Source organism: Tetrao urogallus (genome assembly GCF_951394365.1).
Source record: "Tetrao urogallus genome assembly, chromosome: 17".
Classification (NCBI taxonomy): domain Eukaryota; kingdom Metazoa; phylum Chordata; class Aves; order Galliformes; family Phasianidae; genus Tetrao; species Tetrao urogallus.
In genome coordinates, this window is record NC_136830.1 from 1,047,885 (window position 1) to 1,074,732 (window position 26,848).

Genomic DNA, 26,848 nt, shown 5'->3' on the forward strand with positions numbered 1-26,848 from the left:
GACTGGGAGAAAATGATCACAGCCTGCATTCAAAGTCCCACCCATACGCATTCACTGCTAAGAAGAAGCGTGCAAGACTGGAGGTGTGCAGGCACTGCTCACGTTTATCCCTGTCCTCTGGCTGAGCCAACAAGGCAGACTGCACAGCACTGATCAGCTGCATGAGGCCAACACTGCCAGGGGCTGCCCGTGGCTACACAAGGCTACCAGGGGGCTTTAAAGACTGCTCTGGCCAAGTGCTTCCAACCCAGGAAGAGAAACAACCTGCAAACACACAGCACTTGTACTAGAGACTTAAAAGGAGGAGAAGCATTTCTGGGGAGACCTCAAAAATGAAAACCCCACACATACAAGAGCCCTCTCTCCCACTACTGCATGCGATTTCCATGCCTGATTATGAGAGTGGACAACACTCCGCTTTTTGGAATTTGAGCCTCAAAGGCCTATTGTCCACTCCAATGGCCTTTGCAACCGTTTCTTAGGTGTTCCTTCAGCCAGCCAGGGGCACAAAATCAGCTATTCCAAATGGGGCATCACGTCTGACAGTGACGGATGGTACAACCAGGGTAGAGCACTGTCTAGCAAAACAGCGGGAGACAGATTAGCAGTAGCAGGAAATAAAGGAAGGATAGTGACATTATAAGGGGCTTGGCTCATGGCAAAGGCAGAGAGCTGTAAGGCCACTAAATGGCGCCTTTCTTTAACAGAATAAGGAAGAATTGGGAAGTGGGAGCTTGATGTTTATTGTGCAATCAATATCACCTCCCCTTGCAAAGTAACTGTGCACAGGCAGCAGCTTTCTTGCAGATGGGCATGGCTTTGTAATTCTAGGGAACCTCAGGGGACATCCATAAACAGAGAAGGATAAGCTTTTTCTTTTAGTCTCAGGCTAATCCTTCTAATGAGTCTGAAGGGAAGAAAAAAAATCGTTGGAAGTAGAAACACACTATTTAAATTCATTCCCATGGCCTTCCAGGAGAAATATTCCACGTTCTGGCTGACAGCCAATCAGTCAAGATACTACTGTGCTGTCTGGTTATTTGACAGATTATTTTTTAATCACACAGGAGTGTTTGATTGAGTTTCATTAAAGACACAATAAATAATATAAATACCACGTTTTCAAATGCATTTTCCTTTCTCTGAAAGGACTCAGTTAGCAGTTAGCCTTGTAGAGATTCCACAGCTAAACAGATCATGCAAAAGACAAGTTAATCACTAGCACCAATTACCATTAAAATGACCTACCATGCATGCAAATTAGACCCAGGAGTCAACAGGCTGGGGTTTAATGTCACGAGCATCCACCAGATTCACCGAAGCCCTGTTACTCCTGTTAATGTTTTTCCTATTTGTGTCATTCTGCAGCACAGGGTGAGGAGTTAAAAGCAAAACAGAGCGGATTAATCAAACAAAGCCACCAAACAAGTCAGCTCAAAGGAGCACAAGGGAAAATTAGTGGTGGAGAAAGAAACAAGATCAGCAAAGGCACAATACCAACAAGAGCATTTGCAGCAGCCAAAGGCTGCACTTCTCTGCCACCCTTATTCAAAATGCTTGGCCACTCTTGAGCCGCAAAGCCTTGGTTATTGAACAGTTTACAGACCAGAAGACCCCAGAGTTCTCTTTCACAGGACAGGGAAAAGGAAGAGTAGCAGCTACTCAGACTTTGCTCCAGCTGAGGACGCACCAGTGACTGTTTTTGAGGCACATAACAAGCTGAATTCAGGCAGCCCTTTATCCCTAAAACCAGGAGGTAGCATAAAGTATGGCTGGCACATAACTGAGGTATTTTTTATCCTGTTCCTCTAAAAGCAAAGCGACTGCTGCCTGGAACGCTGGGTTGTGCTTCACCTCAGACACACACTGAGTTTGGGCTGAGTGATATGACTTTGAAAATCATGTCCATGAACTCTGAGTGCCAAAAATAACAAGTATTTGTTAACTCTTCTGCCTTAGCCTATTTTCTCTGGAAAGACATCTTCTGTCAAGCTTGTACTGATCAAAATACTCGTGTCACTTAATGCATCTGTTCTCACTGCATCCTCATGATACACATTACAACTGTTATGAGGGGACAGAAAGTTTACACCTTTGATACTGGTTCGAGCTGGGCCATCTCTTGTCACTTCAGAGCAACACCGGAGGAGGGAGCACATGCTCTGAATTCAGTAATCAGGTTGCATCAGTTGCAAAAAAAAAATAAACAACCCACAAATGAGGGAGCACAACCACCTCCAAGGGGCAAGGTGAGAGCGTGCTCTTCTGTCTTCACCAGACCCTGTCAAGCAGAAACGTACTGGGAAGGTTTAGACAGGAAGGTGATCACTGGTGGATTACTTTAATAGCGTTACCACACATCTGGACTTAGCAAAGAAGCTGCAAGATGACTAAACAGGAAAACTGTAACGGCTGCTCTCTTATCAAAGAGCTTTCTGAGTGGCAGAGGCTTCCTAAACAACCTACTGCCCTGATTTTCACTTCTAGGACTGTTCAAAAGAGAAAAGGGGTGGGAAGTGAGCTTCCCGCTGAATCTAAGAGATCAGTGTTTCACATCAGCCACATTACTCCAGACCATTTAGTCAGGGCTCACTGGTTCAAAACAGGAAGCCATGTTTGGCACTGCAGAGTTGACACAGGACAATGAGCAATTATATTAAAGAGTTTCACTGGGCAGCCTCCAGCAGAATGCAACCATACCCAGAACCGGCAAATTGAAAAGGAGCGAACTGTGCTTAAAACTGCAGCTGGATTTAAGCCATGCTCCAGCATATACCTTCACAGAAAGGGAGGACACAGAAAGAAATGCATGAACACAGAAAGAAATGCATGAATTCACATAGGCGGACTGATACAGAAGGGTATCTTCCTGGTCCACAAACATTAGAAAGATTTTTCTGTAAATCACATTTTAATTTCACTTCAATACAGTGTTTTTCTTTCAATTCACTCAAGTTTAATTGTTTCCAGTGAACACAAATCACCTGGATTTTCTGATATTATCAGCAATATGCTGAAGGTTATTAAAGGCAGCTTTTTACAGACTAACAATGGTATTTCCTATCACTGATTCTTGGTTCACTGAATCTTTTTTTTTTCCCCTCAGAAATGACCTACCTTACAAGCTTGTTTTGAGGCCAGGGAGAAGTTATGGCCACAGCATTGTTAGAAACATCAAGCAACATTTAAACAAAAAGATCCACTGAGAAGGCATAGCAATGAAACAGAAATTCAACAGAATCCGCTAAGATACATTTGCACACAACCCTCAAGGCAAAACACTTTATGAAGAGAGATCGTTGTTGTTGTTGCTGTTAAATTAGAAAATGGTCTAAATTTGTTTTTCGAAGGCACTCAGAAGCACATCTCTCCTTCCCCTCCATCTCCTTGGCTCACACCCACTGCCTACAGTCAGGACTCCCAGTGAGTGCTGGTGAAATGCACGCTGCTCACCACACCGCCCCAGACAGATGCACAAGCTGACACGTATTTCTCGTGGTGAAAACAATAAAGCAGTGTGATGTTTTGAAGCGACTGTTCTCAGAATGAAGACTGAATACGGTTATTCACTATAGGCAAGGGAATGCTGCCTGCACAAAGATTTTCTTACAACCTCATTCATTTACAAGGACATATCAATTGCCTGCATTTACTTCTGCACTGGATAGCAGCATTTTGTTTTTATTTCTAGTTAGCCAGTGCTAGGATAGGAAACGCTGCTTTTATCCTAACATTGGGCAAGCAAAAAACAAAGACACCAAAAAAACCCTTTGCAGCCCTCTAGTGAGTAACTGCCCTGCTCTTGCTGAGCACACCAGGCTCTGTTTCTTCCAAAGGCACTGACTAGCATTAAGCAACAAGGGGAATCTCACTTTTAAAGGTTCTTTCTCTGAGGCGTCCCCTGTGCTGTCGCTGGTCTTGTATTTGCGCTCCTTGTCCCGGTGATCGATGGTAGAGTAGCCATCTGAGGAGGAACATATGACAGTTAGGCATGGAGCACAACGAAGAGCAGAACAGAGCTGATGCGAGCAGTATTCTTCAGCAGAGAAACAGGAAAATAGACCATCAAATCCCAAAGATGCTGGCAGCCTGCCTCTCACATATGCTCCAGCTCTGAAATTTTACTTTCTCCAGTTTAAAACAGAAAAGCTCTTTTTTTTTTGTATCACTGCCAGATGCTGGCACTCATTAGCAAGCAGAACTGTTTTCATCCCAACCTACTGCAGTTTTGTAGTGTGCCTAAGGAAAGCAGCAAGTTGTCATCTCAAGCCCTGTGGCTAATGAGCTCCAAATTCAGCTCAAATCTTGTGCTCCTTGCTTAGCAGCCTGATTAATTGGCTGTGTTCATTCTCTGAATGCTCTGCAGCATGTTCCCACTCTTCCTGAGCTTGACTATTAACAGGACATAACAGTAATTTGAAATAGGCCCTTTCGATGCATTGAGAAAAGGAGACTGTTGAGCTGGAAGAAATCTTGATGCAAACCCTGCTGTGCCAGGACTGCCTTTCATTCCAAAGCAGCACCTGATGGTGCTTTTTCTCCTGACAACTAAGAAACAATATGAAAGCGTGATTAGCACACAGAAGAAAAGTGTGAAAGAGCATTATAAAGAAACAGCTTTATATATTTCGGAATATTCTCTGCTTTGAATCAGTCCAGCCAGCACAAACCTGGATTTCTTCTCGTGATGCATCAGATTTCCCTCATTATCAGTTACAAATAGATTGTTTCCTGCACCGTAATCTGGAGTAAATGACACTCCAATCTATATATTCCTGTAGGCTTTTGTTGTTACCTGTGTAACTGAGAGATCATTGATGTTTTCATGTTCTGACAAACCGGGCTCTTAGAAGACCACAAAAAGTTCTACCCAAAATGTGCATCTCTTGGCATATTCCTCGCTGCAAAATGTCACTAAGAAAAGAAGTTTTTCTGTGGGGTTTCCGTGGCACAAAGAGGCTCTGTTTGCCCACATGACAAAAGCAGCCAGAGTGACTTGTACCAAACACCACAGCTCTGTATGATACTTATGCTGGTCACAGTTAAGTTAATTTTGAAAGAGCTCAAGTTTTCTACACGTCTCAGGAATCAAAGTGAAGGTAGACCTGAGGTAGCACTCATAATATCATGGCTACTAACATTACTTAACAATGCTGATTAAGAATAACTAAAGAATTTGAGATACACACGAAGTACACAGATTTTAAAGTACTGCCACACAGTCACTCTGTTGACAACAAAGAAGTTAATGTTACTGGCTATTCCTTTTGGAGAAAACAAAAAGTAAAGCCCAAAGCCTACCAGTTGCATCCAGTCACCCAGCCAGAATTTGTGGAGGAATGCATAATCAAACATTCTCCTCAGAATGTCCAGCATGAATCTTACTAGTTAAGTTATATATTAAAGATTCATCATTCAGTTAGGAGTACATTGCTCCTAAATACAGGTATATACACGAATGATGGAAGCATGCTGACTCACAGTAATTTAGCACTCAACTCAGAGGCAGCTCTTCACAGTCAAATTTCAATTATACTCACAACGGTGTAACGGATCGCTCTGCATTTCTTTACTAATATCAAGGGTGATCCCAAAACATTTTAAAATCAATTGCTAAGACATAAAGGGAAATCTTTAGCCCACCCCCAGAAAGCAATAGCCATTAAGATGAAGTATGGCAGCTTTAGTATTTCCCAGGTAACAAGGTTAGAATAAAGACATCAGTAATGAAAAGCTTAAGAGCATGGCAGTTCTTCAGTACCAAAAGCAACAACAAAGTAAAACCCCATGCTCAACAGAAATCTAACAAAGACTGGGCAAAAAATTCCAAGGTTTTGAAGTTTGTTCTGTCAGCTGTGTGCCCTGCATGCTAATGGTGTCACATCAGCACCAATGGAGACGAGCTTCTGAAAACCAGGCACTGTGCTACAACTCGGTCAAGACATGCGGCAGCAGAGATCAGAAGATCACGACTGGACCTAATAAGATGAGTAATGTCTTGAAGAAGGCTGCATCAGAAAAGTAACACCTCCGTCCCCAAGGATCACACCTCTCCAGGACTAGTGAGTGCTTCTCTCATCTTTCAGACTGATCCTGAGCAAGTTTTATCAAAATTAACTCTGCTTCTGGGGCATGAAGGAGACCTATGCTTTTCTTACTGCTCCAAGGTATAAATGCATTATTCTCAGATAATATAATCTAGTTTATAGACAAAGTTATGTTGGTCAGTAGAGGCACTTAGCATTCTTAGCTTGTTTATTCCTCTCACCTCTCACCTTTCTCCTCATCGTCTCTATTGCTTTACCAAGTATCTGCCATTCATTCTGCAGCAACATTCTTATGTCATCACAAATGTCATGACCAAATGCCTTCTGAGTGTCAATCCATCTATGCTCTCACACAGCTCTCAACTTACAAAGACCCACAAAGAAGGAAGGTAAGAAAAAGGAGAAGTTATGCCTAAAGACGTGCAGGTATGAGAGGAACTTCTGAACTACGCATTTTTCTTTTCAACAATTCTCAGCTCTCTAATGACATTGGCAGATTGACTGCATCTCAGCTGAGGCACAAGTACAGTTCTGGAGGACTCAGATTTGGTGCACAGCCTTGAGATCACAGTTCTGCCGCTCCTGCAGTCAGCTCGGGGTCACAGCCACCCTGAGGCAGCACTGCGACAGTAAGCATCGCTGATCTTCAGATGACGCTGTGCAGAATCGCCTGCCCAGAGCTGATCAAGTCTGACAGACCAGAGCTATCTCTGCACAAGGCTGTCTACTGCATCCCACAGTAACTTATCACACACGGTTTTCCATTTCCCAAGGTAACCAAGCTCAGCCCAGGTGCTCTCATTGCCCCACACAACAGGAAGCTGACTGGTCCAGTACTGTCAGTCAATGTGGAACACATCCTTCTTTATCTCCAGCCATTAACGATGAATTAATTTCCCTTACTGAGAAGAACGAGAGTAAGCATCAGCTAACAAACTGAGATAACAACTGCATGCTGCTTTTTGCAGTCTTGGTAAAGAAGCAACATCAGTATAGCAGTAAAGGGCCAGGCAGTCCTCCACAATGGAACAATATTCACAGTGAGGTTAAAACCAGAACACTTATCCTAGACAGCTTCTCCTGTAAGAACGCGCATGAGATACGTAACGTGTAGCATTCAGAAGAGCATGAAGGCAAGAGATGAAGTATTGTTATTCTGGTTTCCTAAAACTAAGGATAGTATTACTGGACAAATTCATGCACTCCCTTCTCAACTGATCTCTGAAACCACAGAAAGTTAAGCCATATTGGAGATGAAAGTACTCAGGAGATGGCATCAGGAAAACTTCAGATTTCATCTTCTAACAGCACTGAAAGAATCGCAGAACAGAATGGCTCAGGCCATCTGCCTGATATCATATATATGCAGTTAATTTGCATTTCTCTTGGTACTGAGATATACACCAGTAACTCCTGAAAGCACAAGGAAACAATTAATCCTGAGCCTATAAACATTCAGCACTGCCCAGAGTGCAGCACCTGCTTGCAGGCAGTTACGCTGCCATGCAATCTTCTCTGGAGTTACTTTCTTCCACTGTGAGAACAAGTGCTTTAGTGTTCCCTTAGGCTAAATACATACTGACGGGTGGATTGAGGACAGGTGGTACCTCATTTTCTAAGAATACAAAAGGTAATCAGTATCTGTTATTCACCTTGGTTCTAACTTAATAATTTTTCAGCTACGATCACAAATGGCAGTATATCAAAGAGTTTGATTTCAAGGCATTAATATGAATATCTTAAAAAGTAGTACTGGAAATATTAAATCAAATTCCCAAGAGAGCAGGCAGTGCCTTTATCTGCCTGAGCAAAGCAAAAACCCACAATTCTGTAAGTCAGAAATTGCAGTTTATCAGTCTCAAAGCACGTCACTGACAGCAGCTGTAAGTTCTCCATCTGAAGGACAAGTCTGGCTCAGTCAGATGAAGGTAAATGAAAAGTAATGTCAGGAATACTGCATGTACCAACATTCGTATGTTACCTATAGAAAACAGAGGCAGAACAGATTTAAGCTCACTTTGAAGTAACTTTTCAACTTTATCCTGTTTCCAAATTGTAACACAGAATGCAGCTGCCTCAAGGGGACAGAGGCTCGAATGAAAATTTCTGTGCTATGCTTAAAGTAGTGGATAAATTAGTGTGCACACTGTACGTGCATTAAAGACAAAGGGAAAGAAAGGAAAAAAATAGCAACAGCCAACCTTTTGAAGGGTAACATTCTGGTTTTAAATGTCAACTTTATCCAGAGTATGACAGAGTATGACTCAAAGGAAAGTTGAACTTTCCTGTAAGCGAAAGTGTGTGCTCTACTGAAACAGACACAAGGTTTGATCTATGACTGAATTTACCTGGGCCAAGCTCATCCATAGGTATCATATCACGACTCCCAGTTTTCTCATTATCTGTAAGACAGAAGCATGGAATAACTGTAACTGTTCAGGTTACATCTGCTTTTCTCAACACCTGGTACTTTTAAATTAGTCTCAGAACCAGAGAGGTCCTTAAAGTACTGGATTCAGACCTGGAGAAAAACTTTCAGCTGCCATCCATTCAGAAAGGAAAATAAATTTAAGCTCTCCAGACAACACATGAAATCCTTATTTTCTGCTTTGGACTAACCTCCATTTAACAAGCTTCTCTTAAGTTCCACCTTACAACCATCCCAAATTCTCCCAGATTATTTTAACTGATCCTGCTGTTTTCTCAACTTGCACGCAGTATTGGCAGTGCACATTTTGCAAGAGAAGGAAAACTACAGACTATCATCTCATTACTGTGAGTTAAAAAGCACTGTACAAATAATACATTCACTCCTTCCCGTCTTGCCCTTCCTTCCATTTCCCATAACACTGTTGTGGCAAATTCAGCAAGCAAGCAAAACACATACAGAAAGTGGGAACCAGCAGAACCAACCTTGGCTCTTATCCACCAGCGGCAAAGTGCTGTCATCATAGCCAGACCTGCCAGCAGCAGCCTTGGAACTCTTTGGCGTTGCAGAAACAGACTTCAAAACAAAAATCAGGTAAATATGAAACTGCTGTTCTGGGAAATCAAACAAGTCAACAGTGTGAAGTAAGATCACATATTGGTTCTAAATCCACTCCTGTTACAGCATGGCAGAGGAGTTTTTTTTAATTTTATTTTCATACAGATTTGTTAGTGGAATTTTTTTTGTGTGTGTTATCTACACCACTGCTCTGTTGGTCTGTAAAAGGAGCTCAACCTTGTCAGAAGATTAGGTAAGGAGGCTGCACATCCAGAACTGGTGACTGCCTGGGCTGCTGCCTGAAATAAAGTTCATATGAGAAAAAACACAGTTGACAAAAGGCATGCAAAGTCTCCCTTGAGCAAAGCACATGCACTTGGCCCACATAACTTCCAAAAACTAAAAAGCTACGTTTCAGAGACCAGTGAAAAACTTATCCATGAAGTGCATGATGTTACAACTGAACAGGTTACAATATTTTTCCATTACCTCAAAGAACAGAATTAAAGCATGTTCCCTACCAGACACCAATACTGCACTGAGGCACCTTCCAGTCAGCTGATTTCCATAACTACTAACTAAACCTAAGACCCAGCATTCTTACCTGGAAGTGTGATTTGTTCCAGCCATCTTTCTGCAGAGCATTTCGTAACTCCTTGTAGCTCCAGATCATCTGAAGAACGTGAGACGCTGCTTTTGTTTCTCGAGGAGACTGGCTGATTTGCAAAATAAAATTGCAATGTTAAGTATCAAGCAATACAGGACTATCCACATGCCAACTTCTCTGCACCAAAACAATATCCAGGAGGTACCTACTACTTCACAGAGCTATCCATTGGCTTATCAGTTTTAAGATGTATGTAAAATAATTCAGTGACTTCTTCACATGTACAGGTATCTGCTGACAAAAGAACCCAAGAAGTCAAAATGTGCACATTTTTGTGTTTTCATACTGCCTTCGTGGGCAAGCACGGACAGCAGGGTGCTCTTTTCATTTTGTAGTTGTCACTAATAGAAAGCAGATGGATTTCATTCTGCTTGGATTTATTTACAGAAAAAAAAGAAGCACAACAAACACACACAAGGTCTGAGCTGCCTTTAGCCAAAACAATTACTGCACCTCCTTAAACGCTTTATTTAAAACACATCAATGGCAATCCTTGAAAGGATTGGTGACATATTCTAAGATGTCATGCTCTAACAGGCTTTCACCCAATTTTTTTTTTTTTAAGTTACAAATCTACCGAGAGGGTGACTTTTTATTGTGTATATATTTGTTTAGCTACACTTCTGAAAGGCTAGAATAGCTTCAGAAAGCAAAAAACTACTGTGCATTGTGGTATTTTCAAGTTTGCAGTGAGTTTTTATACATTTTGCTTTCACCTGTTCCCTCACCTTGACTTGCTGATTGCCACCAGCTTCTGAATGCCCTGTGTCTGGATCAGAGATCTTGCATTTTCTGAGCTGTCAGTAATGATTTCGTGGATTGTATTCAATACAGCAACCACTGTATCCTCTTCCAGGTTCTTTGCAGATCTCTGCTGCCTGCTAGGCAAATTTCTAACCAGCTCACTCATGGCATAACTACCTGGAAAAGTGGAAGAGATACCACTGGTCAGCCCTAGTAATCCTTTCAGCTTCCCATCCTGAATGAAAAGTTCAAGGGTGCTTGCCAGGTTAAAACAATTAATAATGCAAGTGTTTTGAACATCATGACTGTGACTTTATGGTGCATTTATCATTTATTATTTCAAGATGACTAAGAGTTGATATCCAAAACAGAACTCCTTCATCACGAATACTAAAAGGCTAAGAGGGGAAAAAAAGCAGATTTTATTATGATTTTACAGCCAGCATCTATCATACTTCACAATGCCTGAGGCAAAAATCATCCAGTAGCTGCTGCTACCGCCACATATTCATGCTGATACACGCACATGGTTTACTCAGTGTAGCCTTCCAATAGGCCTTCTGGGGCAAGGTGTGCAGCCACGCATCTATTAACCTTCTTCCAACAAAGGTAAGAGCATTTCCTCCTGGGTGCAGTTAGCCTTCACATCATATGGTACTGGAGAAAAACCAAGGAGCTGGGAGTTTATCACTCCCACGTGTGTGTCTGCACCATTCACCTAGCTACACCTCTGAACTATTAAAAGAGAAACCTGATGTGTTAGGGCAGAATTCCACCTGGCCACTTGTTAGTATCAACCTGGATGATGGCCCTGAACAAGTGCTGAATAGTTCCTGGTCTGACAAGTCACAGTTTAAACAGACATCAGTTAAATACAGAGGCATCCAGAGGAAAACTCAACTGACAGCTGAACCTTTCTGATTACATGCACACAAATGCGTATTTACCCCACTGGAAAAGAGCTAGTGAGCACTGCTGAAGAACTAATGTAAAGACTATGTCTCTGGTAAGTTGTTTAGTATCCGGCTTCTACAGTACCTGCCACAGGAAGGAGGTCATGATGGAAAAAAAAGGGAAAACTTCAGATTTTCCTTCATGACCCCAAACAAGCTCAGCCACTGTGATCTCAACAGTGGGCCTAAGGAGGAACACAGCTGTCAGCAAGCTCTGCATGTGACCAGTAGCACGCTCCGTGCCGGCTAGAGCTAAGGAAGAGGCAAGCAGTCTGCTAACCCACCCAGCAAAAATCTGTATTTTAGTCCTTAGGAACCTCTCCTTAAACCATGGCCTGTTTAAGTGGACTGGAAATACATTCTGAGATGACAACCTTTCACTTGGTGGCTACACAGAATAATCTTGGAGAGCAGTGATAGAAACTGCATACGAAACGAATCCTCAGACAGCTGACAAAAAGGAGATGTCTCTCAAAAGCATCCAAGATTCCAGCCTGCTAAGAAAAGTTCTGAAGATACCTATAAGGTCTTTATTGCGGCGATCCATGGAAAGGTTTCTCAAAGCAATTGACACAGCCCTCACAACCTTGTCAGAGTCGGACTGGAGTAGCTCCACAAGCACTGGCAAACCTCTCTCTTTCCGCACTGTTGCACGAATGTATGTGGACCACTGAACAAAACAAGGAAAAAAGAAACAACACAAAATATCGTGAGCTCATATACCCACTCTTTCTTGCCTTTGGCATTTCTTTCAGTGCTGCAATTTTTTTTTTTCTCCCGTGAACACCAGTTAAGATGTGTACGCTGATGCATCTGAAACAATCTATCAGTCATGTTCATCAAGCACCAAAGAGAAAACGATGTGGAGGTTCAGCCTGCAGCTTAGTAAGCTGATGGAGAAAGAGGACAGAAATGGAAGGAATTTCATTTGCCAGCCAGCATCTGTTCTGTACACATCACAGTGTGAAAACACATTCCCCTGGATTAGGAAAAATAGGTCATTTGCAGGGAACAGTAAGGCATCTAAAGCATGTTATCTTCTTCCACCTTCAATTTTGTGCTATTTTACTCTGTTTCATGATTGATTTTAAAATAGGTATTCAAGACAGTTGCAAAACACCACCCTGCTGATCTTCAGGCTTCTGCTCGCTCCAGGTTTGCCACACAGCTCTAGAAATGATCAGGTATTGAGCATTAGCTGATGAGTAGTAGGTCTGGCTCAGAGAGAAAATCAGAGGACACTTCATAGTACAGTTTCTGACAGCCTAATGAATTAAGCATTCACAACAGGACCATCTAACAATGAGCTTTTCTGAAGGGACGTGGCAACAGTTAAGTAGTTTAAGTAGTAAAACCAGCTCATGGTTAAATTGTCATGAGCTCAGTGACATTTGCACATAAACACCATCTGTTCAGAAGATGCAAAGCATCTTAAGTGGGCAAATGAATCGGAAATAATTTCTTCACCTTCTTCCTTCTTAAAGGGCACAAGGTAACAGTGCAGTTACAACGGATGTAGCTCTGTTCTTTACTTGCATCAAGTAATGACTAAAGACAAGATTGCACTCACAGTCCAGTTGCCAGCACTGAGATTTTGCAAAGCCCCTGCTGCAGCTTCCAGAGTGTTAAAGTTCTGACTTTCGGTGAGGATGGAAAGGTACAGTCGGACCACGTCTGGTTGGTACAGTAATTCAAAGCCTGCAGGTGGGGAAGAGGACAATGGAAGTAAAAAGAGAAAAGTAGAGAAGGCATGTATGAACAAACACAGAACATACCTTTATTTAATCACATCAGAGAGCAGCCGAGAGAAAGCTGTGCTATGGAAAGAAGGGTTTCTGCCATATTCAGAATATTTCATTCACTCCTGTGAACGCAGTGCACATGGGAACTCACCTACAGGACATTCAGCTAGACTGAAGGTCCCTTTGATTGCTGGTAAGTTGATCATTCTTTCTGAAATCTGTGCTATGCTATGTAACTGTCTAGCAGGTTGAGTACATGTAGTACACATAGTAAAAAGGTGGCATGAGACAATGACAGAACAATTCTTATTTTCCATCTGTAGACTGTAACTTCAACTTGCAATCCTTTTATTTTTTTCATTCAAACTGTCTCAGACATCAACAAACAGGTCACAGAGAGCAAGCTACAATCCCATCCCATGGACGAGCTTGAGGAAGCAGGAAATGTGAAGCTTGTCCTTAATACAAGACTTTTTTTTTGTATGTACAGACAAAAAGAATGTTTCTCACATAACAAGATGCTGTCCCACGAGTAGCATAACTCAAAGCAAGTTTTCCACTAGTAAGACAGGAAACCTACAAACAGAAATCACGCCCTCTGTTCAATACTTTCTCTTCACAAATCACCCTCTATTCAAATATGTACTTTTATCATATTTCAGACATCTCAAATCAAACCCAGAAGCAAGAGAACTGAAAAATGCTATTCTATCAAATGGATATACTGCCAGAAACTTCCTTTTAGAAATCCTCTGTCACTGAAGAGGATTAAAAAGCGTTCTAAAATGAAAGCCTTACATTCTAGCTCTGCTTTTCCCTATTTTTCATCATAGTTATTGCTGTGGCACTATGTTAGCCATGATCTCAAAACCCTAAACCTCATCTAATATGAACCTAATATTAATTAATTAACTAATATTAACCTCATCTAATGTTAACATAAGGCCACGTTAACACTCTTGGATGTACAGGGCTTATCTATCCCTCTGAAGACACACTTTATCAGCCCAGGCTTTCTTTGCTCCACACCAGAAAACTGATCAGTGCCCAAGCATCCACGAGCTCCGTGCCTTCTTACACATTCCCTGTCCAGCCTCCTCACATGCATTCCAGCTTGCAGCCATGCTTTTTGAACTGCTGGATTGTTAACCTGCTCCAGACTGCTTTTACTGCCACCACTTGCCTGTTATGTGACACCTACAGATAAGTGCAAGCTGCAACAGGTGGCAATCCCCAAAGGCATCCTGCCAATCCATAGCACTTTCTCCCCTCTTCCCTGCTGTCCTCTCCTTGCACTGGGATCACTGCCCCCTGTATTGAATGCTTAGAAAAACTCCAGTTATGTAATACATGAAGCATGAACAGCTGTACAGCTCTTCTCTGTTCCGTGAATAAGTGTGACTATCTGACTCCAGTATGACCTCCACATCACCTCTCTCCTCTGCTGCTTCACAAGGTGAATTGGCAATCCCAGGACTCCTCAAGAAAAAGCACTGCTGCCTGCTAAGTGCATAGTGTTACTTTCCTGAACACTAACACTTAACAAATCTCTTAGGATAGCTTACCAGAATTTGGAAGCTGTGTTACCTTTCACGGAAGCTTAGCTGAAGCATGAATCAGATATGCAAAAAGCTGAAAGTAGGTTCATTAATTTTCAGAGAAAACTCATGCAGAACATGTATTGCGTCTGTATTTGAGCTCAGAGTAGCCTGCCATTGAGCAGAGTGCAATTCTGTACTCGGTCTTCTGATGGCTTTGTTCTAAATTGCCTGGCCATAACTACAGCATACTTGGCAACTGCCCCACAAGTTGCCCTCTCCTTTGATTTAAGTGCAGTCTAAAATTTACCCTTTCTGTTCCCTTTTGGTTAGACATCCTTCCTTCCTTCTCGGGGTATGAATGCTGAGAAGCACACAGAAGCAATAACCCTCTCACCTCCACTTACCTCCTGCAGACAGAGCTGTATTCCAGTCACGCACCTCTTGCTCCCTTTTTGTCATTACTTCCCTTCATGCATGGAAGCCTCTCCTTTTTCCTACTTACTAATGTCAGAGCATCTCAAAAACGTCCCCATACTGTTCAATAACACGTAGCATTTCTTCTACCAATCACCAACGCGTTTCTGCTTTGGACTGCAATCCCTCAGCTGCCTGGTGAGCAATTCTCACTTCATTCCATATGACCCCATTTTCCAGCTGTATTTACGCTGCCCCGTTAACATCTGTTTTAAAAGGAGTTAATAAATGCTATACACCATATATGAGACCTTCTCCTCCCTCATGTCCCTCCCCACCCTGGGGACCTCCACCTGCTGCACGCTGCCAGCACTGCATATAATCTGTGCTAGCGAACTGCAGGCAGGGGTTGCTAAACCAAAGTGTTAGGAACAACTCTCATGGACAACTGCTCACAAGCAGAGATGAGGACCTAACAGCAATAAAGTTACATCTCCACCAGAGGGTTTCTCCCTCACTGACAGCAAGCTGACACTTTTCATAAGCATTATACTCTCCTAAAAAGAAACAAACAAGTTTTGTATTTTCTCCATCTATCTCCTGTCCTAATGAGTCCAGCTCTGCTATTTATAGGATGCTATTTGTCTGAGTTATTATCAATTTCCTTCCAGCATTGCATGGGGGCCTTGCACATCTTTCTGCAAAGCGCTTCAAGCACGTTCCTGGGAAGCACAGCTGGTCTCACCTCCATTAAGCACCTGCTTCTCTTCTAAACTGATTTCCTTAATTTCAGGATCATCTTAATTATTTTTTTCAGGTAATGCTGCCTTTGTGCAATCTATAGCTAACTGCTTATATCCCCCCCTCTTTTTTTTTTTTTTTTTTTTTAAAGAAAATGAGAAAAGGAGGGTCATTAGCAATAGGTAATATATCAAATGAGAAAAACAGTACATGCCTTTCTTTTTCTTAAAAAAAAAAAACTGTTATGGTTAAAGCCCAGATTCAGCACTGCCCTACCAAAGATCATTTCTCCCAGAATAAATGAGACCTTTTCCTTAGGTTACAGACTTGTGCTGAGTTGCAATCTATACTGTTTCCTTCTGGAAAAGCATGGGGATAAATCTTTTATTTCTCCCCCCCCCCCCCCCCCCCCCCAACTCCATTGTAAAATGCAAAGCAAACCATTTGGCTATATTAGCTTTTCCTTTTAGATAAATGGAAAATGCCTCGGACACTGATGTCACTGTGTCAGGCCTATTACAACATCTAAGCATTCTCCCCAGCTGCTGGCATAAATGTGTAAACAAAGAAAGGTCTTCCACATTAAACTCACCTTCACCAACACACTGTGGTGTCAACCTTACGACAAAAGGAAGACGAGCTTCTCTGCATCCAAGTTGTTCAAAATGGGCAATGGGATTAATTCTGTGCCATGCTCACCCTACCAAGTGCTGCCAACTGGAGCATCCTTTGTTTGCCCACAGAACACTAACAGCACAGACAGCAATTTTAATCCTGAACGTAAAAAACCTGAGGAATGAACTGAAGAACCAAACCAGCCCATTCAGCTCTCAGCCACACGCAGCAGCTCCTGGATCACCTCGTCCACAAATTTACGTGCTTTCGTTTTAGCATTTAGTGATGACATTGTGCCTATATACTTGACTACATTCTGGCAATAACAAACTATCTCATCAGGTTCCTCTCTCTGATACACCAGTTTAATCCCACATTTAGACATCTCTCTTTGGAGCAAAGTTGCTAAACCTAATTCCCTTTACAACTCACACAATTTAGGATTTATTATCACCCTACAGGCAAAGGAAACTATACACGTACATATACTGGTCAGATTAAGTCCTACTGCTGGAGCAGATGCGATGCTTTATTTTTTTTCTTCTAAAATCTCTGGCTTGCTGTTTCAAACAAGAGACTGTCATATGAATTAGAAGGACACAGGGAGCACTGTAGGAAATAGAAAACAAAACAAAAAACCTTAATTGCCGAGGGAAAAAAAACCCTGAAGTCACTTAAATGAACTCTGACAATTACTTGTCCTTGCAGTATTTACTGAGATGTTTACATTACTGTTGTAATTCAGACCACTTCCGAAGCAAACTTCCCAACTGCCCGTACTCACTGCGCCTTAGTTCCCAACACACAGCACTTGCAGCACCATCTGGACACATCCTGGGATGAAACTAAACCAACAGATGCACTCCAGGACCACATCGAGGGTGTGCTAACAAGGAATGCGAGCAAGTTCAAGAGCTGCTTGCTGATGTGCTCACTGTGCTGGGCAGCTCGGCGCAGGATGTGACAGCTACCGGCAGATGGAGCGAGAGCCCAAACCGCAACGTCTCTGCAAGGTCACACACTAACAGACTTGGTAGAAAAAAGAAAGCAGCTGCCTCAGTGAGCAGGAAGCTACGAGCCAAAAGAAGTAAAAAATCATGTCTCTAAAAGAAACCAGCAAGTTGATTGTGGAAGAAACGCTTCACAAATTTTCAGCTCCTGCCCTCTGTTGCTAGCATGCTGCAACCTCATTACAAACTGCGCAGTTCATGCTTTGCAAGTCGAACAGTTGTGAACCAGAATTCAGAATCTTCTTCTACAGAAATATTCTCAGAACGTAAGCAGCCAATCAGTCTAGCAGTTCAACAGCTCCCATTCCAGGAATGCCTCACCCCACAGAACATTTAAAAAGGTGGGGGGGAGAAGGAGGGGAAGGCAGCTGGTTAGTTTTGTGAAAACAGCAATCAGATCCTTAAAACAATACTAATAAAACAAACACACAGTAAACCCCATCAGCCCCACTCCATCTGTATGCTGTGTTTCAGCACCCGGTGCACAGCTTGAATGCCAACCTCAACTTGCAAGATTCTTCTAATTGAAAGTCTTAACAGTAGTGAAAACGCAGCCAGCTCCAGCAGAGCCAAATGCCCGGAGTCACTGATGGAGAATGCACCTTGATACAGATGCATATAAGCATACTGAATGTCACACAACAGAGGCATAAACTTGTTCAGTGGATGAAGCAGTAATAGGTAAAAGGTTTTTAATAGTCCTTGTAGCTTTCACTTCAATGTGCAGCACAAGGCAGGACAGGCATTACGCTTACTGCTGAGATTCAGTCAAGAATGCAGCATCCACCACCAAGCAGGAGCTCCAACAGTGGGTAGTGTTGAAAAGAACAACCAGAATAATATGGAACACATGAGACTCAAATCAGGCTTGAAAGAATGTTACGAGATTTTCTGTTTAGAAAAGGAACACCACAGTGTGTGACCTTCCCTGCCAATCTAAGTCGCACACAAGTTCTACAATTACATAAATGCCTCCCAGTTTACCAGCTAGTTCCACAACGCAAAAAGCAATGGCTTGCTAGCTAAAAGGGGAAGCAGCTCCCTCGCGCCACAAGGATGTAACAAGGACATCAGCAGTACTTCAAAATGTGGAGGAATGCAAAAATAAAACAAGGAACTGATCTGCAGGGAAGGCAGAAGAGCAGCAAGGAAAGGGAACAGGAAGGCAAGGTGGTGCAGGAGAAACAAGGATGCCTGAGAAAACAAACTGTAGCTATTTCTATTATTCACATTTCTCAAGCTCCACAAGCTGTCACCAGGGTATCTCTCTTACAGAGATGACTTCCTATGAAATTGATTATATTTCATTTTGTATCAAAGAATATGCAATTTAACAGAGATGGCTCAATTAAACACAACCTATTTTGACCTTGTGCGAATTCCAATACTTCTGCTTTCTGTGAGCAAATATTTTAAGACTAAAACAGCTCTCCCTTTCCAAGCAGCATTCCTCCCAACAGCAACTGACGCACTGCCCAGTAACAAAGGCTTTTTTCAAGTCTATGCAGCTAAGTCTCTTGGCAACAGGAGATGTTCAGTTAACAACTCTTTCCTCTGTTCACTAATCAGTTGAGAAGGCTCTGGAGGACCAATACTTAATAAGGATCTGAATGGTGCTGCAGATAACTAGAGCACTACCCAAGCTACCCGTTCAAAAGGAGAATACAATGTCCCCATAGGCTGCTACTGAAGGGCAGGAAATACCTGGCAGCAAGGCTGATGCAGAGAATGAATTGCTGAAGGTCTCCTCTCAAAGCAATAGCAGGCATGATGGTGAATTGTAGCACGTTTCAGCTTTTGTAGGTCACTTTTAGTGGTGCTTTTGAGAAACACCATTATTACAAGCTGTGATGCTGAGGATCCAAAGTAAATGTAAAGCCCTTTCACCAAATGATTAAAATGGATGGCATGCAAATAGCCTCCTTTACCCCAGTCCTTGAAGACTTTACGTATGGTACACGAACTGTTAACACTGCTTTAGGTCTCCACCTGATGCAAAGTTATTTTTCATTTACTTCACAGTGATAACAGAATGTATTTTCTTTTAAAGGAGCAGGACAGACATGTTATTTCTAAAATCTCACTGAACACCATTCTCTCTCTCTCTCACACATGGCACGCACCTTGGAGTCTCTTCTTTATAGGCTACATACCAAAAGCAATCTGTTTGAAAGCACAGGTTCCCCTTTTTCCACAGTCTGCTTGCCATGGTGTTTGCAAGCCCCCAGAATGGACTCCAAGCTCGAGAGTGCAAAACCCCAAACTGAGGGGTGGTTCAAAGTCCTGGCTCACACAAGGAAAGGAATAAGAACAGAATTCTCAGCAAAGGTCTGCCAGCTCTGCCATGTTTCAGAGCATGATGCCACTACTCTTGCAAGGGTATCGTGCTCAGGGTAGCTCAGGCACACCTTGGACTCTAAGCTACGGATGAACACTCCTGCTTGGAGAAATTCTGTGTACTCATGGTAGTTTTATGGGTAGTTTTATGGCAGTTTACTCCTGCCTCAACTGCTATAGCATTTGAAGACAGAAGACAGATTAGGCGGATCACGCTGGCCATCCTACTGAGAGCAGATCGATACGCTAGGAAAGCAGAAATGCAAATGCTCCTGGATGCAAACAATCTTGCTTGCTGCCTCCAGGGAAGCTTTCTCCTTAAGCTACCAGGTTGGACACGTGCCTCTAACAGCTGTTACCAAAAGGACAGTGGGCACAGAGTTGATGCACATGGCACCAGGGACTTCTTAATCAGACAGCAATTTGGCCCGTGCATACAAGATCAATACCAAGCAGACCATCGATCACATTATGTTTCTCTGAGAGGGAAAACCTGAATTTCCAGACATTGCCTGCTGCAGAACAGCAGTATCAGAACAACAGTGGACAAGGTCAAATGTCCAGGCTTATTCTTTCAGATCTCAGAGACGCTGCTGCTATGATTGACCATGACTGCTTCTGATGAATCTGTTCCTGTCTCCACTGCCATCCAGAATTGCACTTGACTGACTTGTTAATTTTTTTTCTCCCAGAAAGGGCCCAGATGGCAGTGCTTGGTGACTGCACACATGCCCTGAGGGATATCTCCTTGTGTGTGGTACCAAACAGCTCTATTTTGTCACCCCTCCTATTCTGTCACAGATAGCAATTGCAAGGACTGCACAATCAAGCTAGAAATTAGAACACTGCTGATCCAGCCTGGCTTCTGGCATTTGGGCAAGTTTACATGAGCAGAGAACATGGAAAGCCAGGAAGGTGTCCTCTTACTGACCTCAAAGCTGTAACCACAAGTCAAGAACACACGGGGATGCCATAGTCATCAAAATCCATAGCACAAAAACAGACAGTTTACCATTGGTAATTCTGGAAAAGATAAGGTGATGAGGCAACATGACAGAAAGCCTTATTTGATAGAAGTAGGTGTGAAAATGGATCCCATTTCTTAATGGTGGAAACTTTTAAATGATGGAATCTCTAGGCTGGAACTTGCTTACCTCTGCTTTGGTAGGGTTCAAATTCAGACCTTTTCAGAGCACACTGCAACAGTTTTCTGTATTTAGTCAAGTTTTCTCAAAGGAGCAGAAGCTAATGAAGATTGGGAACTTGAGGAAAATTGTTACTTTTCACATTATATAAACAACTGTTTACAAATGTACAGTCGTGTACATATGCCAGAATGTGCTTTTAGGAAGGACTTGTCCTCAAACTGGAAAAAGAAGTCAGAACAAGAAAAATGATTTCCTTACAAAACCCACATACATCTCAGTAAAAGCATGCTACTCCACATCATAGCTGCCATGTGATGCAGCTGAACAGAACTGAGAGCTACACTTTTCACTGCCTTTATTAGTGCAGATGCCTAACAGTCCAGCCAAACTGCAAGAGGGTTCGAGCTTACTGTATGAAATGTTTTTAAAACAGAGACAATTGGGTGATTCCCTGAAATTTCCCATCCATAGCCATCACACCACAGCCATGACCAATGATAAAACACAGTATGTTAGTATTAGCTGCTAGTATCTCAACAAGTTCAAGAACCCATAACATAAAGATGTCTCAGGCTCATCACTGAAAATAATAGCAGTTAAGGGACTCCTTCCTTTCACCTCATGCTGCCTGGACCTATCATTTTCTTTCCTCCTTTTTTTTTTTGGTGTGTGTTTGACTAATGATCATGTGTTCTGAAATACCCTTTTCTGGCCTCAAGCCCTTGTCAAAATCTGCTTTGCAGTTTCTGATGCCAATCAGACGCTTTGACTCCAGGAAGCTAATGAGCTTTTAGCTTTCTCCCAGCTCAGTAGTAACAACCTGTCTGCAGAGAAGTGCTTACTGCAAAAGGAATCATGCAATAGTCCTCGGCTCCAGACACCATTTAATTTATTAAAAACATTCTGATGTTATTCAGAACTGTTTAGTTGTTGAACAGCTTTATAAGCTTAAGGTTATAAAACCCCAGCAAGTAGGCAAGCATGGAAGAAAGATCACAAAAGACAGCTGGAAAGCACCAAAGGAAAAAAAGCAACAATGGCTGTGATTATTTAGTTGAAATATCTGCTCACCCACAGACATAAAGTACTGAAGTATGCAAGAAAGGTGGAAAAAGCACAGAAAGCCCTTTTTTGCCTCTGCAGACCTCTTAAGCATCTTTTTCCTATCTCCAAGAGAGACTGCATGGAATGCACTAGATCATGAGGCTGGGGATGGTCCAACTAGGTGCCTCCCCTGCTATGTGATTTGCATTGGACTGGAAATCAAAGCCCCTTTGTGGCTGCAGAGTGGAGGAAAAGACACTGCACTGCAATGCAAAGCAGTACGATCCAGTGGCAAGGCAGAATGAGCTGTCAAACTGGAGAGCTCTGTTCTTCCCTGTGTGCCATGCAGAGAGGTGATACAGCACAGCTGGAAGCTAGGGAAAGGCAGCAGTCAGCTCTTTGGGCAGCCTGCTGGCGTAAGAGAGGTGATGGCAGGGAGCAGAGAGTGCTCTGCCTGGATGCAGCAAGGCACAGGATCGTGTTGTTGCAGAAACTGACAGCTGTGCTCCTGCAGGCCTCCATGACCGCCAACTCCCGCTAGCAGGCCTGTGGCAGGTCAGGGTGTGGGGCAGCCCAGAGTATGCAGGGCAATCGGGTCTTCTCTGCCTTTAATCCTCTATCCACGGTGGAGAGAATCTTGATCAGCAAGGCAAAAACAAATCCTGCATCACCATGGAATTTACAGAAATGAGACTGCTTTGTCAGATATGGGACTAGAGGGGTTTCTGCTGACTGCACTTCAAAACACCGCCCTGCTGCCAAGGGACTTCCTGCTCCGCTCTGAAAGCCTGCGTGCTGCTGACAAGTGCCTGGATCCATCAGCAATGGCTGCAGCTTCAGAGCTGTGACAGACAGGGACGGACAGACGGTTTTTCCACTCGGGCTGGCACCTGTCAGGTTCTTCCCTTTACAGCCCCAGCTTCATCTTCAGTGTCAAGGAACAAAAATCAAAGAAAATAGATAAATATTTCAGAGCTCACACACTGAACCATGCTTAGAAGGCAAGTTGAAAGCTTTTCTTCTGGGTTACTCACGCTTCACTGAGTCTACTTCTACTTTCATCATGATTTTATATAAAGATCTCATAAATGGTCATAAGCCATTACACAAGTATTTGGTTATTCTTATTAGCTCAGTCGCTTGCTAGAGGCCTGTCTGCTTAAGGCAGTGAGGAGCAGCAGAACTGTCTGGCTTGACTTATTAGAATAAGAAAGGAGAATAAGGTCTTTTATCCAGTGTATCTACCCTCACAGAAATACCAACTCCTTCAAAATACTTTCCAGTAAGACGACAAAATTCGGATATAAACAGCTAACCTTCCTTGGGGAAAGGTTAACAGTATCCAAGCTGGGAAGAAGCGAGGAGACCCAATCTCAGCCAAGAGAAATGAAATGTCAGCGATACTTCATCATCAGAACTGATACTGGAAGCCCATTTAGTTCATTACAGGCAGAGTTCTACAATCTTGTCTTCATAAGCACGTTAAAGGCAAGTACCATATGGAAAAACATACTCATATAATTAAATAATTTACTATATGCAAACACAGACACATCCTCCAATCCTGCTTGTGCTCTGAAATTGCCAATTAGTTCCTGCTGCAGCTTCCAAAGCCAAAAATGTGTTTCACTTTCTCTCTCCATTTCATGAAAGCTGTCACATGCACCCAAAGGAAACCCAGTGCCTCCACTAATCTGTCTCAATTACATTCACTCTGCTGCTGTCAGGCAATTTAAACATCTCCCAAGCATCCAAGGAGAAGAATTTTACTTCTTCAGTGTAAACTAAATGCCAGGCCAGAATGAAGCAGCATAAACAAAAGGTATTTTTTCAAATTCTCTAACAAAAAATTGACCCTGCAGCCCAAGTTTTCAAGGTACAGTACATGGGTAGTTCGTTCTTATGGATTTGGGCATAAAATGGAAGCCTTAATGTCTTCAAGAACAGAGATTCTCCAACAATCCAACAATCCTCAAAGCACCTCGTCCATTTCCAGTCTGGGGTTACAGAAGGTGAATTGCAACAGTAGATGCTGCTCCTCCCTCACCTGAGCTGGGATGCACAACACCAAGTTGTGGAATGAGGGGATACTCTCCTCCCTTCAGCCAAACACTCTGGCTTTGTAGAAAAGCACGAAAGTTGCTATTAAATGTAAATATGTCCGAGCCATTAAATATCTGATAATCCTTGGCAGAGCTGACAATAACAGTTTTGCCCATAAAATTATAGGTTTCCTGGAGACACAGATCTTGCTGTGAAAGTTGAATTTGGACAGAAGTGTGAGATAAATGTTATGAACATTGGACCGAATGCCTCTACAAAACCTTAGCTGTCCAAGCACATACACATTTTTACAACCACAGATCAATCCACCTGTAAGTAAAGAGAAAGAAAAAAAAAAGGATCCGGGCCCCCAGCTCATAGCAATGAATGTGATTCTTATTTGAAAGAGTGGAAGCACAGATATTTGTCAAGAGACAAAGGAGGAATGTTACACAACAGCCAACTGCAGCCTGTCCCCATTTTAGCTATCCTACAGGAATGGCCCACAAAAAGAAAATAATAGGAGAAATTGCACAGCAAAGTGAAAACATACACTACCTCTGAACAACTAAAACAGCTTCCTTGAAACCACTCAATCACTGTTAAAATAATGAAAAGATTCCTAACCAGGACCAGGTTGTTTAGGATAGTTTTCAAATCCAACACAGATTTCTTATGTCAGCAAGACAAGAAACATTTCATGTTATTGTAGACTTACAGTTTTTCACATCTCTGAAAATTCAGAGTTGAAAGAAATTGAGAGACTGAAATATAAACACACTCCTTCCTACTGCACACAGATCAACATTCACACTGATCATCTGAAAATGTGGGTGTCAGTAATCAAGCCCTGCATAGGTTTAGAGCAAGTAACAACTGGATTGACATTGCTTTCCTGACCATGGAGAGGTAAGATCTCTCCCCCCCACTCCTGCATGGCTGACAGGTAAATTTAACTGTCCATTGTACAATGTAAAATGCCTGCCTCCCAGGTCAAGGTCATTTTTCTTCATTCCTCAGCTAGATGTATTTGGCACATTAAGTCACATCATTCCCCTGTCAGAGTGGAGATGGGAGAGCTTTTAAGCCTGCACACAGCACTCGGGGTTATGGAAATAAATATGGTTTTGTAGCACAGCTCTCACATTCAAGATCTCTAAGTGGTTTATAAAGTAATGAGTCAGATAACATGACTGCAGCAGCTGTGTAGGTAAACGTGCTGGAAATTAATGAGAAAAGAGATTTTTTAACTTTTTGAGTTTCTTTATTTGCCTTTCTCCAAAACACATCTGCAGCTTCAGCACCAGTAATTTCTGCAATTTAGAATGCACAGAGTGCACAACATTCTAGTTTATTTTAATCTTGAGATTAACTCCATAATTAATGCTCTCCATTAACTCTAATAAATACTGTTCAAGTACAGGAGGAGTAATAATGGACACTTCATGTATTTCTCCTGTATCAGCTGCATTATAAGGAATCCATTCTACAATTCTAGAAGGGCCTTGCTGGATGTCTAGTACCTCAATCTGCAGTTAGTTCAGAATTACTTAAATATTTCATTTTTGTTGGGCAGATGACTCTTCCCAGCTGAGATGCCTGGCTAGTTGTCCTGGATGAACACATTTTGCAAAAAACCAAAAACCCCTGTCCCTAATAAAAAGAAAATTCTGCTGTTTCTTTGCATGCATGTTTTTCGTCTGTCATTATCATCAGTCACAAAAAGAGTCACAGAGAGCAATTAGGGTGAGAGTGCTGGAGGTCCCCATGGCAGCCTCTTGCTCTACGTGGGCTCAGCACTCAATCTGGTTCAGGTTATTTCCAACTTCGTCCAGCCAGGTCCTGAGACCCGCCAGTGGCAGAGCCCCTTTCAAAGCCTCTCTGCCAACCCGTCCCAATGCTTAACTCTGCATTTTGTGTGCTGGAGTGCTACATTAAATGGCCAGACCATCCAAGACAGATCTTTAAGTAAGATTTGAGAGGTATCAGTCTAACACTGAGTTTAGAAAGCATCTGAGTCACACAGTCCTCTAAGAAAGCCATTCACATGGCTGTTACTCCTTACAGTACTGCCTTCACAACACTGACACGGAGCTGCAATGACCTCCTTTTACTTACGCACTATTTCTGGAAGTCTGGCAAGGGATTTAAATCCACATTATACAATTTTTCTGCCTCAGCTATTCTGAAACTTCCTGCTGTTCTTTTAACTTGTCAAGTAGCTTCGTCAGCAGAACTTTGCTATGGTACTTTTGATGGACACCAGAAACAACTTAACTCTGTGCAACAAGGTTTTGTGAACGATTTTGACATAAAATCTCATTTCTAAGTTCTGACAAAAGCTGAATTCCTCTTTCTTACTTTTCATAATAAGACTGGATAGCCAATCAGGATAACCTGACTTGCATCCTGCTTCACAGTATAACATCTTACATTCATCTTCTACGCTTATGCCAGAAGGGAGAAAAAGTCTGCTTTCATTGTTGTCGTTCCTTAAGTGAAGCTGAAAAAGTGATATGGCACAAATCTGACACCATAATTTGGGATGGACAGACAGATGGAGTTTTTCCACTGAAGTGACTGAATCCCAAATCAAAACAGTTCCAGTCATACGGGATAAGCACTTCCTCACCAACTTCTGCTTTTAACCCTGGCATATTTTCATGGCGTTTTCATTTTATAAACAGTCCTTGAGCAGCATCGGTATAATGAGCTGTGCTCTGTAATAACAGACATTCCGTTTCAGAATTTAGAATTAGAATTGCTTGTAGAATTGAAATGTTAAATGAGACACACAGAAACATATGCACAAAAAG

General features: G+C 42.4%; 1 protein-coding gene across 1 annotated transcript in view; it reads right to left on the minus strand.

Moving 5' to 3' along the window:
* Nucleotides 1–1,260: 1,260 nt before the first annotated feature.
* ARVCF (ARVCF delta catenin family member) overlaps nucleotides 1,261–26,848 on the minus strand; it is a gene marked incomplete at both ends in the record, with an annotated part of 132,349 nt that continues 106,761 nt past the window's right edge. The window contains 8 exons of the mRNA XM_079543922.1: nucleotides 1,261–1,362; nucleotides 3,873–3,964; nucleotides 8,396–8,449; nucleotides 8,961–9,051; nucleotides 9,638–9,749; nucleotides 10,429–10,621; nucleotides 11,917–12,067; nucleotides 12,968–13,095. Coding sequence (XP_079400048.1) covers nucleotides 1,261–1,362; nucleotides 3,873–3,964; nucleotides 8,396–8,449; nucleotides 8,961–9,051; nucleotides 9,638–9,749; nucleotides 10,429–10,621; nucleotides 11,917–12,067; nucleotides 12,968–13,095 — 923 coding nt within the window. The remainder of the gene's footprint in view (nucleotides 1,363–3,872; nucleotides 3,965–8,395; nucleotides 8,450–8,960; nucleotides 9,052–9,637; nucleotides 9,750–10,428; nucleotides 10,622–11,916; nucleotides 12,068–12,967; nucleotides 13,096–26,848) is intronic.